The 17,841-nt window shown below is 33.8% G+C and overlaps 1 protein-coding gene across 2 annotated transcripts in view; it reads right to left on the reverse strand.

Moving 5' to 3' along the window:
• Positions 1–1,202: 1,202 nt before the first annotated feature.
• LOC125054241 (tetratricopeptide repeat protein 28) overlaps positions 1,203–17,841 on the reverse strand; it is a 66,298-nt gene continuing 49,659 nt past the window's right edge. Inside the window, exons 19-42 of one of the 2 annotated variants that reach the window (XM_047656007.1) lie at positions 17,326–17,505; positions 16,620–16,764; positions 16,082–16,184; positions 15,665–15,801; positions 14,866–15,043; positions 14,543–14,663; positions 13,657–13,814; positions 13,367–13,465; positions 12,956–13,071; positions 11,924–12,039; positions 11,569–11,681; positions 10,658–10,861; positions 9,808–9,956; positions 9,059–9,166; positions 8,670–8,742; positions 7,711–7,808; positions 7,257–7,480; positions 6,491–6,655; positions 5,772–5,927; positions 5,030–5,133; positions 4,106–4,256; positions 3,585–3,733; positions 3,226–3,351; positions 1,203–2,999 (exon numbers count right to left, since the gene is read on the reverse strand). In XM_047656007.1, coding sequence (XP_047511963.1) covers positions 1,876–2,999; positions 3,226–3,351; positions 3,585–3,733; positions 4,106–4,256; positions 5,030–5,133; positions 5,772–5,927; positions 6,491–6,655; positions 7,257–7,480; positions 7,711–7,808; positions 8,670–8,742; positions 9,059–9,166; positions 9,808–9,956; positions 10,658–10,861; positions 11,569–11,681; positions 11,924–12,039; positions 12,956–13,071; positions 13,367–13,465; positions 13,657–13,814; positions 14,543–14,663; positions 14,866–15,043; positions 15,665–15,801; positions 16,082–16,184; positions 16,620–16,764; positions 17,326–17,505 — 4,297 coding nt within the window. In that variant the 3' untranslated portion in view covers positions 1,203–1,875. Of the gene's footprint in view, positions 3,000–3,225; positions 3,352–3,584; positions 3,734–4,105; positions 4,257–5,029; positions 5,134–5,771; positions 5,928–6,490; positions 6,656–7,256; positions 7,481–7,710; positions 7,809–8,669; positions 8,743–9,058; positions 9,167–9,807; positions 9,957–10,657; positions 10,862–11,553; positions 11,682–11,923; positions 12,040–12,955; positions 13,072–13,366; positions 13,466–13,656; positions 13,815–14,542; positions 14,664–14,865; positions 15,044–15,664; positions 15,802–16,081; positions 16,185–16,619; positions 16,765–17,325; positions 17,506–17,841 lie in introns of both variants that reach the window. The other variant, XM_047656006.1, reaches the window with a different exon arrangement.

Here is a 17,841-nt window from a genome sequence, read left to right on the forward strand (position 1 = left end):
GTTAAACTCATAATAACCATAGAAATCTGTTGAAATAATCAAGCCATGGTCACTGATGTAATAGAATTTATTAAATTTCATTCATTGCAGGCAGAATGCGTTTTTTTTATGTTCCGGTTATTACTTACCAATGTTTTCACGGTTAACCGTTTCTCCTAACTATAGAGTGTTGAAACAATGTTAATTTCATAAATGGTCATTAGATTTGCATGCATTCTAGCGCAGGTTGAAGTAACAATATGGTATTTATAAATTTTTCACTCTAATATTGTAAAACTCCCTACGTTATTGGGGTCTGAAAAAATATAACTGCTTGGCAAACAAACTAATTATCTTTATGCATGTATAAAAGGCGATAGCAAAACGACGTCCTAGAAATATATATCTGTGTATAGGATTTTTGTAGAAGTTTTGAGTATTGTTTAATGTAATATAAGTGTCACTCTCTTTGATTAATAATCAATTAGTTTAAATGGTGTGTGGTGTGTCATTCCGTATGTCGTTTACTAATCAAATAAGTTTATGTAATAATTATGGAATGGATTTAAAAAATCATTCTCTATTTTAAATATCAATTATAGGATGAATAAGGTTAGATTTTGCATTTTATACATCAATCTGTATATATTTTTAGTTTTTCGGTCTGAAACTTTGAAGTTTATTGAGTACTAATGATGTTTTTGGGCTTGGCGTCTCTCGGCGGGCCTGCGTCACCTCTTGTGCTATTCATGTTACTGACGTATTTGATAATTCTATGGCAGAATTTTTCCAGCTGCGATCTGTGCTCAAGCAGTATGTCGGATAGCCCATCACAGCATACCTTTATGCAAGTCTCGAGCTCCAGATTTCACACAGTCAACGAATGGACCACCGTTTAGTCGCTTCTTTAGTCACCGTTTTTTCAGTTTGAATCTGTGTAAATAGTGTTCAAAAGCTAGCCATTGACTTGCTTGTCACTAAGGACGTTTAAGCGACGACGTTTTCAATACGTACGTAGGCAACTTAATAATAATTTCTTACTTATTTACTTAACTAGACCTTTGAACGGTTGTTGACTCTCAATAACTACGACTGCTATAAGCCGCCGTAGGAAGTTTTTATAGTTCTTGGGTAAACCGAAAATAATATTACAATTAACTTTTACTTAAGAAACATTGAATCCACTTCATGACATTGCTAAGAATGTTCAATAAAAGACGGTGTTAATGTAATATTTTATTATAATACTCGCTGAGCATTAATTACACTGGCAAGAAATTGTAAATACAAGAAATAAATAGCGATGTTATTAATTACAGCTTAACAATATTATACAAATATTCTAATATAAATAAGGACGGACGTTCATAGCCATGAGTATATTCGAAATACGTTATATCTATAATAATACAAATAAATTTATGTCCTTTATATTACATACAAACTACAGTATCAAAAACGACTACACCGATTTTATTCGTTACAGTTTTTTAATCCTACGAAAGCTACCCCTACCCCAAGGAAAATTCGAAAAAACCCAAAATATTAGCTTTCTGTCTAGGTTTATAATCTTAAAAATCAAGTTAATCTTTTGATATCAATTCTGTATTTACAATTGGGAACGAAGTTAAACAGATAATATTATAAGTGTTTTTGTCTGTGTCTAAATTAAACAGTTATTATTAGGGTCCTTCAAGAAAAGAGCGTACCAATTCTTAAAAGGCCGGCAACGCACTCGCGAGCCCTCTGGCGTTGAGAGTGTCCATGGGCGGCGGCATCACTTACCATCAGACGAGGCTTCTGCCCGTTTGCTCCCTGTTCTATGAAAAAAAAAAAATTATCAAAATTAAAATTTGGATTTAGTCAATTACCTAAATCGATATTCAAAACCAGTACTCATTTGTTAGGTGGAAAATCTAGAGTTGTGTACGTTGGTCGCGTTCTAGGGACTAGAGGCCGTCTAACTCGGGGGTGTGTCTTACCCCCCTCTGTGGGTTTGGCTTCCCCTTCTTCTGGCAAATAAGGAGTTCGGGGGTTCAAGACTAACGCCTTGTACGAAGAATGTGAATCCGCTATACTCCTACCGTCACCCTCATCTCTTCTAGACAACTCTGAAAAAGGCGAAACTGAACGTTTTTCTATACAACTCGGTCCGGCCGCTTCTTCCTTAGGTTTTAGGTCATACGCGTTCTCTTCTTTTCTCATAGGTTCATCCTTTTTAAACTTGCTCTGACGTTCTATTATCTCAGCCGTAGTCAAGTCTGAGGATTGAACATCCGTTTCAAGAGGCGCCGCTGTAAGCCAGGGTCGAGATGCATTTGTGGTGCACCAACGTTCTTCATTTTCACTGACGTCACCCAGTAGACCCAACTTTTCTAAGTTCTGGAGCAATAGGTTCTCGCTGGAACTTGCGGCTCGCATTTCTGTTTTTGAATCTTCAGCTAGCAGTAACTCCGCCAACGGTGGAGCGAGGCCCAATCCGATATTTCTTTCGTGGTAGACTTCCGATATAGTCGGGGTTAATTCGCCGCTCATATGTCTAACTTGGGCCATGGAGTCGCGGCTTGTGCCCATTTTGGGTCGAGGTGCCCGTTTGGAGGTGGAAGGTTGGGGTTCTTTATCTTCTTCGGTGCGCCTCGGTTGGGCTGAGGCGAGTTCGTAGAAGGCGTCGAGATATCGCTGGTGGGGATCTGGTCGCCGACGTAGTACCGTGTCGTGTCCTGAGGATTCCCAATCTGAGTCGTCTGAGGGGGGTCGTCTAGTGTAAAGGGTGCGAATTTTGGTTTGATGCGCGAGGGCGAGTGATACGTCTCGTTGGGGGGCAGTAGTGGGGGGCGAAGGGGTAAATGCTGCGTCGCTTTCACCCCTGTAGCGAGGAGGGGCAGCTGCGGGCGGAGGGGCATTACGACCATCTGGTTCTCCACGGCCCACTTCGCCTGTGTTTCGCACGTACATTGTGAACGCCCCGCCGCAAGAGCCAAGAGGTAGCGGGGGCGGAGGAACCGTTGTTACATTTTCTTCTGTAAGATAAAATATGTTTTTTGTAATGAGTTGATATTAACTAGCACACCGTTAGTAGATTGAAATACAAAATTAAGATACAAAGACATTATAATGCAATCGTTATGTATTTATACATATTTATAATTAAATATAAATACATACATATGAGAGCTGAGAAAGTGAGAATATATTTTCATATTCACAGACTACAATATTCTTTAACGAAACTAGAAAAGAACTTACTTCTGTGTGTGGCGGGAGGAGTTTCTCCGTCTGAATGAGGTTCCAAATCTCCATCATCGATAGATGCGAGTGATTCCACGCTCGAACTTGATTCTAAGCTCAAACTTCTAGGCGCTTCTTGCGTATCTATTTAAAAATATTAATTATTAGAAAAAAAAACATAACATGTATTTATAAAACAAACAGGTTAGTAGTAACAATTTTCTTAGTCCTATTTAAAAAAATAAAAATCTTAGTGTTTTCATCAAAGATCCGCTCGAATCCGAAAACAGTGCACTTGCAAAGAAAAATCCATTTGTTCTCAAACTGTCAATAGAGTAGGAAACTCGTTAATTTACTAAAATTAAGAAAAAGCGTACCAAATAGAGCAAGCAATGCCTGGAGTACGAATTGTATATGTCTCCGGTTCGTAGCTTTACCGCGTAACATTACTTCGTCTTGACCAACTTCAGCCAAATCGAATCCTAGGGACGCCAACAGTTCGTGACATCCGTTCACACGCCATAATCTAAAATGAGTGTAAGTGAAAATATTAGATCATAAAAATCAGATCGTTCCTATTTTTCATGCCAATTTCGTTTCACGAAATACTTAATGTTTATTATATTTATAGATTATTAATGAGATACTTTAAATGTGGTACTTAAGTGAATAAGTTTTTAATTATTTAAAAAATAAAGTAAATAAAAAATTAAACTTATCTAATTAAAATTTTAAATTTAACATTTAACTAAATAAAATAATAAAAAGTTTATTTATTATTTTTACGGTCACCATATTAGAATATTAAAAAATTAGAAGTTAGATTGTAAGTGCCACTATTTAAACTCAAAACTTTGAAATAATATCTTTAGAATTAAGTTACAATGATTTTATATACCTGACATTAACAGCAACTTCTATTGTGTCAGTTTCCGAGTTTTTAACTGTGAATTGTGATATAATTGATCGGATAACTCCGATTATATCATCTGCCACATCGCCATTAGATATTAACTTTGACAATGCTTGTAGAGTTGTTGACGACAGTCCTGGAGAAAAAATTTAATTAAGCGACTAATTAAGTCGGCGACTATAAAAATATATTTGAAAATACAGATTGTATCTGCTCCAGTGGCGCTACAACCCTTTGACTGAGACTTCTGCAGCTGTTTGATACTTTGTTTTTGAAGTTATACTTCTTTAGGCGCGTTATGAAAAATTGATGAGAGTGAAATTTTACGATGCGCGCGCACTGTGACACAAAATTAACAGAATGAAGTTGCCCACGGAAGATGCTACGGCATTGGACATAATTTAAAGCAACATTCGAATAATAATAGAATTTATGTTACACTTAATGTAAGAGAATAATAATAAATATTTATTTATTTTATTTTACAAATGTAAACTGAACTTTAATGACTATAATGACTCCTTTTCCAGTCTTTGATTATTTAATTGTAATTAATTATTTGCAAGCAATCAAAAACTATTTTGAATAATGCCAAAGAAGTATAACTTCTTACGCGCGTACATAAGTACACGCACCCTTTTTTATAGTAAGTGATTAGCCTTCTACGAACAGATTTTTATTGTCTATGCCGATTTCCGTTCACAACTCTTCCCTGCAGCGAGTGAAACACATAGAAATACATATTCATTGATTCACAGCCGTGATTGTTCGAATTCACGACCTTCAAGCGTTGATGGTCAAACGGACAACACTGCTCTGTCCCATTCACACATATTAGTACATAGTACCTATAAATATCACGTTTTATTTATAAAAAACCAATAAGAGTTTTCATTAATTATCACTCACCTAGAAGTGCTTGTAAGCTAGCCGAGCATTGTGTGAGCCTCTCTTCTGGGTCGCTTTGGGGGAAGAACACACTCGATGGTATGCCATTTGCAGCCGGCTCGAATCTATATATATTATTTAAAGTGTGTATAAAAATGTGAGAATTCAGATTCATGAACTCAAACTACGTAAAAGTGGAAACATATGCGATAAAAGTACAGAAAAGAATGGGAAGAAATTTAGTATCGTCAAAGGAATTCGACATTTCGTAGTTATTCTGCAGTATTAAACGAGTTAGGGAGGCCTTTGTCTCTTGGCAAGCGGATGAGGAGCTGGTGCTAGATATACCATCGATAGAATAAGAGCTAATATTGTAAATACTTAATTATTCGAATAAAAGGATTTATTATTATTAGTTCTAAGGTCCTATTTTTGTACGCAATTACAATTTTAACTGCTGTTATCAACGTTCGTTGAAAGAACTAAAAGAAAATTGGGAACGAAATCTTTGTTTCTAACTTAGAACAAAGTCGAGACTACTATAGAGTTATTCATAGAGTAACGCTGCTTGACCTCAATCAACGCATATAGGAGGTCGCAATTATACTACAGTGAGAGCAACATACAAACACAAAGATCAGGTTAAATATTATTTCACCGCATTTGCGAATTCAACTCCGCCCACTCACCACAAGTAGCGCTCGTTCACGAATTACGAGTACAACGAACGTATGTATAAAACAGAACATGTAAATAAACTTACCTAAATCCAACGCTCATGAGCAGCTCCCGCCACCCAGTAGCGGTGCCAGCTTTATTCTCAATACTCTTCTGTGTGGTGTACATCGCATTCTTCTGACCTCGTACAATGCGTTGAAGGGACTTTTCAACTAAATGCAAACATACACGCAACGCATCTCTGAAAGACAAATAAAAGAATTTAGATAAAATATTAATAGCTTAGATATTATGTATTTTCTTAAGCGTTGCAGTTTATTTTGAAGAGTCGGGATGTGGCGTAATGAATGGATAATATGGTATCTGCCGCAAGAGGACGGCCGTTCAGCAAAATATGTTAGTAAAAGTCCCTCGGGTTTTGGTCGGGGTAGGTCATGGTGGCCAATTTGGACACCTTTTGTAATATTGAATTTAATAATACAATATTTGAAAATCGTTATTTCTCTTTCGTTTTTCATTCACTATTAAATCACCACAGTTTTGACATCAATATTTTAAATTAATTTAAAATAATAAAGTAAATTTTAACTCCTTTGTAATTAAAAAAAGAAAACCTGTACACTCAGCCACATCCTGTAACACATTTATCGGATAAATTGTGTAAATTTGATTTCATAGAAGCGAGTTTCATACACCATTTAATCCGTTTTTTAATTCAATTTTTTTAATTATTATTGAAAAACAGGGTTAGAAAAAAATATTTATATTTCTATATTATACTAAAAATAAAATAAAAATCTTTACCTGCACCTCTCCGGCGCAGCCATCAATTCACATAAAGCTTGTCCCATCAAAGCGACCTTGTTGCTGAGACGAATATTAGCACCGAGTAGAGCACAACCGGACCAATACGCCGGGTGGGCGAAATGCTTTGTATGTCGGACTGTTTGCATCGCGTCACCCAATGCTCTGTAAAATATATTTCATTTTAATTGAAAATATAATATGTATTTGGAAAGTGATCCACACAGTTTTATAGTAAAATAGACCTTAATAATCGGCGATAATGACGCGATTTATTAGAAAATAAAATAATAAATATATATTCTAATAGAGCTCACGGCGAATGGTCTGCAATGAGAATTACAAACTATTTAAAAGAAAAATATTTTCTTATGGTAATAAGATACTTATTATTGCACTTATATGATAAAATAAATCTATATAATACATAATAATAATATTAATAAATAGAAAATTAAAACAAGTTCCAAAAGTTTGGTCACTGTGGCAATTTAATGCTGGCAGTATTTCCTCGCTGTATTGCGATACTTATTCGTTGTGCGAGAAAAGCATCAGCTCTTTAGGTTAAGAATATTATAAATACTGTTTTTTTTAATTATTATAGATAACCATTATTATTCGTAACTTAGTCAAATTCTAGGTAAGATTCAGGGTCAAGTATAAGCACGAACTATCGTTCTCGTATGTTAAAATCCAAAACGTCTTTGACATATATACACTCTTACAAACAAACAATAAAGGGATAGTTGTATAGAGAGCAACTTACTTGGCAACTCGACTGCCCTGAAGCAAAGCAGAGTAAAGGGCCCTGTACAGAATCTTTGTTGCTGTATCTTGAGGTGCGGGCCATAACGTGACCAGTATAGCTTGAGCTCCCGCTGCGAGCAGTGCCCTGCAAAGTCGGGACACTCCATCACCAGCCACCGATACTGCTTCAGGCTCTTCAGAGTCTTCAAGGACTGAGGTTGATGGGGCGCAGGATATTACAACCTAAAGAAATTTGGTTTAGTTTTTGAGTTAAAAATTGTTGTAATGGTAAGAATTATTATCATGGTTAGTATTATAACTTATTTTTTTTAACTAGCTACCCGCCCTGGCTTCGCTTGGATTCCAAATAATATATACATATAAATTATATTATTTTATCTTAAAGAAGAACATCATTTATATTGGAAAAAGTAACTTTTGTATAGAACATAAATCTCAAAATTATAACTCACCAATCTGGCAGTAATTTTTAAATTCATAATTTCTGCGGCCGTCAAAATGAACTCCGATGCTGGTGGCAATTCTTCGTTTGTTTGTGGTAATTCTGTATCTATGAGGAAATAATTATATTTTATATGAATATTAAGTGCAACAAGTTTTTTTTTTAATTTTTTTTGTAGGCAACGGGTGTTTTGTGAGGTTTTATTAGATGATTAAAGTACATCGCTGCCCTTATATTTCATACATGTAAGAAGACGAGACAAATAGATTTATTAGAATAATTCATTAATTATTGTTAAACTACCTTCTCTTCGCCCTTATATGTAACTAGTCAGTTACATATAAGCCGTTTCGCGCCCGCTTTGCTGGACGAATTAAAATAAATTGTATGTTTCATTATTTTATTTTTTTTCATATTTTTATTATTCTTCTTTTTAACTTCCCGCTAAGAAAATTGAAATATTTCGAAAATCGAGTTTTTAACAGATGTTGACGTTTAGAGGTTCTAGGAAGCCTCCCCGAATGTTTCCGCGGTGAAGTCCGTATGGATAAATTTTCATAAAAGTAAAACAGCAATAAAAAAATGAAGGAACGTTGGAATTTAATAAATAAATAGCCATAAACCATCTCTAAATTCGCATCGAATGGTGGTAGTTTCATGTCGATACGATCAGTGGTTTAGGCGTGATTGAGCCTCAAACGAAGACCATTTTCATTATATATATTAAAATGATGATTATTCCGTTTAATGTTTTCATTTATTTTCTCCATTAAATCCTTACTGAGAGTTTAAGGAATAAAAAAAACTATTCGGAATGGTCTTCGTCTGCAACTTTTGCGATTCATTTTTATTTATATTAACTTGATTCATTTTTATTTTTATAAACTTGCGTTAATTAGGAAACATTAATTATATTGAAAAACATACAAAAATAAGTAAATAATGAAATAAATATTGAATTTAACTTACTCTCTTCTTCGTTTTCTGTTGACGTATCAGCTGCGTTGCTTGAGTTTAACAAACGTTTAGCTTGCGAATCCACCTAAAAATACAAAGTAGTTATGTTTATACCGCTTTATTTAATATGTGAAACTTGATAATTGAGATAATATTCAACTTTTAAAATATATACCAAAGCTTTACATAGCGATACCGACAAAATATTTGTTTTTTTTTACATAATGTAGCCTATTAATAAACAATTATGTTCTAATATAAATAGTAATATTAACTTTTTTAGGTAATTTAAAGGTCCCTTCACACAGCTATCTTAAAAAAGGCAAAATACACTTTTGTAAGGTAGTTTTATTATAACTTTTTTTATAAGTTACATGTAAAAATAAATGTAAAAAAATTACCACTTCTCCGGGGCTTAGGACGATTCCCGGCGTTTTCCAGCAAACATGTGTTGCAAAGTGAATGCATTCCGCCTGTGTTAGTTGACTCAACACGGCTTCTTTTGATGCCTGGGAAAAATATATTTTAAAATAATTCGGAACATAAAATTTCTTAAACAATGGTATTAAAAAACTTCTTAAACACATAAATTTATACTAACATTATAACTAATTTATAATTTAATATTTGAAAAATCTTTTACCAATAGAAAACCACGTTATTTGTGAGTGGTTTTAAAAGAGCTTATTATGTTAGACGGATTCGCAAAGTAAGTGGAAGAAAAAACGGTCCAAAGAAAACGTATCTTGCGATCGCTGCCTTAACAATGTGATATCTTTGAGCTCTAGGAAAATGTAGTAGACCTTGAGACACACGAACACATGCACAGAAGATTTATATATATATCAGCTCTTTATTTGCTGTATAGATAAATAACAAAAAATAACTAAATACCGACTGTAGCGCGATCTGCCGGGCTGATTTGTGAATCTAAAACATCCAGGGCGCCACCCAAACGCATACAAAATTCATTCAAATCGGGCTAGCCGTTCAGTGACATACACACGTAGAGTGGAACTATATATATAAAGATAAAAAACATACAGAATGTGTTATCGACATGTATCGTGTTAGACACAGACCCAACTTGTCTATGAATGGTCATAGTTTTAGCTCCTTATTATTATTATACAATCACAAATGTTCTCACCTGATAATCAGTGAGCGGTGTAACCCTCAACATATCAGCTACGAGCTCGGCTTCTTTTAACAGCGCGGGATGAGATGCCCAACGAGATCCTCCCACTCGAGGTCCCCCAACTACCAGGCATCGCATACCAGACTCGTTATTGCTACCACCTAAAAGAAATATAATAATATTAATTAAGCGTCATCCATTTGAAACATACATCCATCATTACATATTACACACACTTTACATTTTATAGTAATTATATTTTTTTCAAGAACCTCTTAGCATAATAATTCAAAATGAGTTGTAGTTGCTGGGTTGAATTTCTTATTCATATTATGATAAAGAAATATATATTTTAGGTTAGGTTATTGCGGTTTAGGTTAGGTTAGTAAGCTTTTTTAACAAATAACATTGATTAAACAGCTCAAATATAAGTCTTTCCTGTCACTTTAATTTTGTTCCCTTTGGAGTAGAGGCTCTTGGACCGTGGGGTTCTAGTGCACAGGCGCTAATTAAAGATTTAAGTTAAGTAAGGCGCCTTACGGAGCGGATGCTTTCCTCGCTCAACGAATAAGTATCGCAATACAGCGAGGAAATGCTGCCAGCGTTAAAGGTACACCGCCAGAGGGACCAAACTTTTGGAACTTGTTTTAATTTTCTGTTTATTAATTTAATAATTAATATTACTATGTTGGTTAAGAAAATTGTTAATACTGTATACCTATGTATTATAAATAAATATTTCATAGTCATATTCCTCAAAATTTTATGCATTTTATTTGTATGTTAAAAATAAAGTCGTGAACAATAGAAACAATGTTTTTCTGTAACAAATAATAATAACGTTGTCCAAGTGATCACTTACCATGTTCAGGGTGAGGCTTGTTTCTCGAATGTCTCTGATGTTTGAGTGGCCGCAAAGCGGGCGTTGCAAGTAGGGCGTATCTTTCGCATAGTGGCTCAGAATCTGCGCCGGCGCATAACGCACCCCAAGGACACGCGTATAAAGCCCCTTCGACGGCCACGATTAGCTCACGGCGACCGCCGCAGCCGCGTCGACCGTGGGACGCTGAAATGGACATGGTAATAAGTTATTTTTTAATTATTATTATTATTACTATGTAGATTAATAATATTGTAAATACTGTATATTTGTATGTTGGAAACAAATACTTTTGAATAGAAATATATTTTTGATTAAGTTTTAAACATTTTGTTATAAGGAACTTGAAAAGTCGTTATGGAATATTTTGTAATTGTAACATAACTATAATAGCTAGACTTGTGTTGTCGGATACTTTTTGTAGATAATGATGTGTTCTGCAAAGTTGTAGAACATTATTTTGTTCTATCGTCGCGATATCTATTTAAAAAAAAAATGTTATACTCGGATTACATTATTAGAGTTTTAGTTAGGATCCCTATTTTTATGGAAAATATAGCCTATGTCACCCAGGAATAGTGTAGTTTCCCAATGGTAAAAGAATTGTTAATGCGGTCCAGTCGGAGCCTATTCAATGCAAACAGACAAACGAACAATCAAATCTTTCCTCTAAATCTTTACAATAAATAAATCTAGCTTTCATAGTCATCCAACATTCCTTATAGATATGAAAAAATAATTCTGAAAAGAAATAAATGTGTTTTGGGTATTACGAATTGTTAAATATGAAGTTATTTGATCAATTACTATCTAATTTATAATTAATAAATATAACCATTGCAGTCTCAAATAAAAAATAATTAATGATAAAAAAATACCGTGGTTATTATTACAGGAAGAAGGCAGCAGATCTTCAAAGGGTGCTAGAAGCATCTGGTACAACGCACTCAAGCACGGAGGACCCTGCCAAGAAGGCTGCTTCTTTCGTGGACCGTGAACACTAGATCTATAGACAATTAAATTGTATTGTTAGATACCATAAACAATGGAGTATTTCTTCCATTAAGTAATTCTTCTGGTTTTTTAACCTGTTATGTGATGTCATTAAATTTTTTAAATTAGTTTCTACTAAGAAATATTTTTTAATGAAATATAAATATACAAAATCATGAAACATTTTCTACCTATAATTTTTTAATAGATTAATAATTTAATCTTAAAATTGTTATAGGTCCACATAGATCTCACCTGGTAGATCCTTGAAGGCTCGCAACAGATCCTGCCACTGATCCACCAACGGATCCGACACTGAATAAGGAACTCAAAGAGTAGTTCGATGAGTTGAGTAGATGATTACGATTGACCTGAAGTTATTTTATTATATCACACACAGTTACTTATAGAAACGATTAATTAATTGAATTATGAAAATTAATGAGGTGATACGAAAAGATAGGGTACAAGATGTGTTTAAATACAAGAGTGAGGAACCAAATGTAAAATTTAATGTAAAATGTGTTATAAAATACGGAATTTGATAAGGATGTGATGTATTCCGATATTGTTAAAAATATGTTTCTTTAAAATAATATTCATTAATTTATACTACAATAAAATTATACATGTACTATTTAAAATTGAGTTAGATTACAAATAAAACAGTAGCCAAGTCCAGAAATATAATTGATAAATTATTATTTTTTTAAATATTCAGATGGCGAAAACTACGTTGCAAAGGATCGAGACCTTTTAGATGATAAGTCTAAAACTTACTTTAAATTTTGAGTTTATTCTCATAGTAAAAAAAGGGTAAGAAGTTATACTTCTTTGGCATTATTAAAAGTTTTTGATTGCATGCAAATAATTAATTACAATTAAATAATCAAAGACTGGAAAAGGAGTCAATATAATATAAATTAATACAATAAAGTTCAGTTTACATTTGAAAAATTAAATAAATGAATATTTATTATTATTTTCTAATATTAATTAGTATTAATTTAAATATTCAATTTGAATCACTTCTGCTTATAGTTCAGACGCACATATTAAATTCGCACTTATAAAATGAAAACACGTGTTTTAAATATAGAAACTCAAAGCATGTGGATAAATATTATAAATATAAATACACAGTGAACAGAGGCGGCGTGCGGGCCAACATGCGCCACTAACTTCATTCTGTTAATTTTTTGTCACGGTGCGCGCGCATCGTAAAATTTCACTCTCATCAATTTTTCATAATGCGCCTAAAGAAGTATGTTCAAAAATATGTCTCACAATTCTAGCGAGTCCTGTGTTGGGTCTATCGTCAGGCCACTCGTCGTCTCTCCGTTCGGCCGCAGTCTTCAACCAAGCGGACCATTCGCCGATACAACGCTCCAATTTGCCACTATCTGTAGAATACATTGTATATGAGATGAGGGAGATAATATCTGTTTTATTAGAGATGGTACAGTTAGGATTACCTACGGGATATATTGTTTCGCCAGAAATTTTTTCTGAGACCACCGAATGAACCACCATATCGAGTATGCACCATATGTTGCATCACGTTTATTTGGTCGACAAAGTTAAATTAATTATTGGGTTAAGAGTCCGTAATAATAATAAAGAATAAAATGCTGCAATAATATTAAATTTTCACAATTTGACTAAATACCCTCTTTTCACAAATATGAGGGTACTCACTTGTATTGGCCTGTAGGTCATCCGGACTGATATCAGGAAGACTGTTGTCACCATCTTCTGCTTGCTCTACTAGTGACACTTGGTGGAACCTAAGTATGCCTGTGAAGTAACAGTAATGTGGTTATTTTAGTATGTAATTGCAATGAAATTTTCTTTAAGATGTAATATAAATAAGGGTTATTAGGGAAACAGATATAGATAAATAAAAATGATATCACGTGACAGGTTTTGGGTTTTTTATAGGAAGTTGATCTTAACTTTTTTTAAATTACTTTTGTTATAGTCCTTACCTTTGTGTGGTTGTAGAAGCCACGAATAAAGTCGCCCGGCAGCTAGACTGTAGTACAAAATGGGCGCCTTTTGTTTGTTAACAACTTCCAGAATGTGTTCCACTGAGGATGGATTCCACGGCTCAGGGTGTTCTTTGGCGGAATCCTCTGATGCGTTTCTGTAACGATGACATATTAAAGTAAAATAAGTGCTTTCAATAGCAGAATATTTGTCTCTTGAAAATCAGGCAAAAATCTAAAATTACGATTTCACTGTAAATAGAAATTAAAACTTTTGGCTAGCTGCTAATCAAGCAATTATCTTCATCACTATTTTATCTAGACGTGTGCACAGTTTTTTGTACTATTACCTTGTGCCTACCGTTAGATAAGGTTAATTTTCATAAAGGGCCAGCCCTTCTTTAACTACTTTCTTAAAAACAAAATGATAACTATACATTCACTAACAATCTTAAACAATATCTTCTCAGCCTGTCCTATGCTGAAACGGAAAATATTCTTATTGTGCAGTAATAGTTTAATTATAAAATGTAAGTGTTATGTAGAAATTATTATGTCGAATGGAAGAGACTAGCTGTCCACAGGGAATCCTAGTGTGGGGGCTAGAGCACTTTTTTTTTAACTAAAGATTATTTTTTATTATGTATAATAAAGTGTTTTCTTTCTTTCTTTTGTATATTGATATTCTGTTATTTGTATATTAATAAATGCATAAATTTAAATGACTAAACCAACCTGAATCGTATGAATACTGAACTGTTCTGGTTCTTTTAAATAGCTTTCCATATAAGAAAATTTTCGCGGGAGAATTGATATTGATGGAGACAATTTCTGCGTAAGAGACTATGAAAAGGCTGCAATGTTTAAATAAATTGTTAATATTTACCTTTGAGAATGATGTAATTCAGTGTTAGTTTGATGCGTTGTGGAATGCTTTTCCAAGGCGTCCAACGACCGACATCTTCCGCGCTCAGCTACTACCAAAGCTTCTGGATGACGGCCCAGTTCTAAAAATATTTTTTTTTATAGAAAAACTATTTTTTTCTCATAAAAACAATTGCTACTTTTTTATTTCAAGCAGTAAAATAAGTATAGTTTTAGTAAAGTGCATGTGTTTAGTTGTTTTTTAATTCTGGTAACTTTAAGAATAATAAAATATATTATATTAACTTTTCATATCTTATTCTTACAATGTAAGATATTACTCACCAACTAGCACCCTCTGCAAAGCGTGCTGAGTAGAAGTATATAAGGCGATAACTTTTTGGTCTCTGTGCCTTTCATTTCCAGACTCCAATACAGTTAGAGCTGCGTGTAGTTGTTCCTTTGCCTCTTCTAGTTCCCCAGAGGCCCATAGAGCGAAACCGAGTCGATGACGCACTCTAGCCTATTCAATTAAAACCGAATTTTACTTTATGACATTAACAATAGTATTGATAAACTATTTAACAAGACTTACATTTTCTATAGTCTATCAATTGATTCTTATTAGTAAGTACTTCATAAGTAGGTATTTTATAATAATGAGACACAATGATTAGGTCTATTTAAGATATCTATTTAAGACTTTGTATAAACTAATAACGTAGTTGATATTACCTACTTGTGAAATTTCAAATAAGAAAATCCTTTCAAGTCTTAGGGAGTTTATATATTATATTAATAGCTATTTTATAAACTAGCCGTTAAGAAACGCGTGGAAATAGAAAATCATAGGTCAAAAGATCTAAACGGGAACAAACACGAAAGGTAACTTGTTTTTCATTATGTAGAAATTAATATTATAAAAACTTCAACTGATAAAATTATTTGAAAAAACCGTCGAGTAATAAAGATCTAAGTAAGAAAAACCTATCTCACTCTCTCTCAATCGGTCTCAATCGGTTTCTCCCTTTTCTTCGACAAAAACGCTGCACATCTTCGTGACGCTAATATTATTATTATTGCGTTTCATCCGTAAAAATTTTACCCTCATGCGCCTAAAGAAGTTTCACTTCAATAATCTTACCTCTTCGTCAGCATCAGCCAACCCTTCGGTAGCAGCGAGTGCTTGTCTCAGATAAGACACAGCACTGCCACAAGCCCCCATTGCTAAGTGAGCTCTGCCCAAATCGGCTAATGAATGAGCTCGTCCACGCGTGTCACCTATAGATATTAAGGATTAGGTTATTTTTATTTAAAAATTAAGAATTTACACTTGACAGAATTGCAAACTCTTTATTTTAGTTTTTTGAACTCTTAATATTATTTCTTTTAAAAAGTTTGATACCTGGAAAAATATACTTTTGTGTAAATTTTAGTTGTACGCAATTTTTTTAAATATTCTCTAGAATGTTGACATTTGCACTTGAAACGCCTGTATTAAATGAAAACTTAGATTATATAAAGTTTGAATTATAATTGGGGGTGTTAAAAAGTAATATACCAGAAGCAGTAGCATGTCTTAGACGTGATTCGTGCCAACGTGCAGCTTCAGCGTGCGCGCCCGTTGCTGCGTGCGCAGCGCCAAGACCTCCACACGCGCGAGCCTGTACGTCGGAAAGAAAAATAATATCTCAATGAAAATCCTTAATTCATATTGATATTGGGAAAATAAATTTTACTCAGCATTAATTGTATATTGGGTTGAACGCGGTAAGCTTCGAAAGTAATGATTTGAGTTGATATTTTTATATACAATATTACGCTATGATTGACGCGGGTAAAATGGCTGGGCTTGTTTTTATATTAATCACGTGTAAGTAACAAATATAATGACGTTATTAAAGTTGTCCGTGCTTACTATTCAGTGATTCAATATAGTGCTTTCATTTGTTTTAATATGGTATGATTTTGTTAAAATAATGTTAGAAGGAGAAAATAATAGAACAATTTATTTTACGTAATAACACATCATAAAATAACCTACTAACATAAATAAATATTACATTATATGTCTATAATAATCTCGTGCCTTTACTTACTTGTAAGTGAGTTAGTCCCAACCGATGCGCGAGTTCAAGTTCAGCGCGATGATGTCTTATGGCCGTGGAGTGTTCCCCGAGCGCTTGATGAGCCACACCAAGGGAGTGGCACGCTTCGGCTTCCATTATTTGGTTATTTAATTCCCTGCGCATTATAATTAGTTGTTGAAGAATTTGTTGTAATATTTGAAGTAGTATATGTATACAGAGAAGTGTTTGATACACTACGTAATCTCATAATGGGTTTAAAAGTCAGTTGTTTTTTAATTTATTAACAACCAGCAAAAAATATTCCTATGACATTCAGCACAAAATAGACGTATGAATGGCGCCAAATCTCAATAGGCAATAGGAACTGTCACAGATAATATTTATTTTATAATTTGCGCGCGTAAAATAATTTCAAGGGTGTGCAAGTGATTCTATTTTTAAATTTTGGATATTGTTATAATCATCTTATTTCTTATTTCGGGATTTATAACAAGTGATTTCGCTTGCTTGCACACCCAATGTTATATACAATATCCCGAAACTGATAATGCATGTACTAAATGAATTTATTAAAGAAATTGATTGAAACATCAGATGTTTCTGTATTAAATTCATGGATATCATATATATTTTATATTGATCAATTGAAAACAACAATTATTACGACATATTTTTTTCATTCTATTCCGGTGAATATTTTAGCACAACAACTTACTTGGCGATGTTCTTCTGATGCTCCAAACAAGAGACAGCCTGCTCCAAGTTATTGAGTGAAATGTGTAATGCGCCGAGTTCGCCATACGCCTGTGCCTTTGCTTCAGGTACGCCGAGTTCGTGTGACACCACTAGGCGTTTTTCAAGACATACGAGGGCTTGCTGCAGGTTTCCTACCGACCTAACAAACAAGATCATTTGAGTTCTATCTATTTCATAAAAAAAGGGGGCGTTATAACAATGCAGAAGCATAATAAAGTGTAAGAGTTGTATTGCAGAAGTGTAGCACAGTAAAGCCCTTAAAAATATATACTTCTCATACCTAGTGTTAAATGATAATAATACTAGACATTCTTATTTTAAGTACATAAAAGTACCTATGGTAGAGCATAGACCGTGTACTACAGCTATAAGGTATGGTATGGAACTAAATTCTTTTTTACTACATCTTAATTATCGGGGTTTTTGAAACTGGAAATTTAATTGAACATAATATTATAAGTACTTAAATTAAACT

The sequence above is a fragment of the Pieris napi genome, chromosome 11 (assembly GCF_905475465.1).
Source record: "Pieris napi chromosome 11, ilPieNapi1.2, whole genome shotgun sequence".
In the NCBI taxonomy this organism is placed as follows: domain Eukaryota; kingdom Metazoa; phylum Arthropoda; class Insecta; order Lepidoptera; family Pieridae; genus Pieris; species Pieris napi.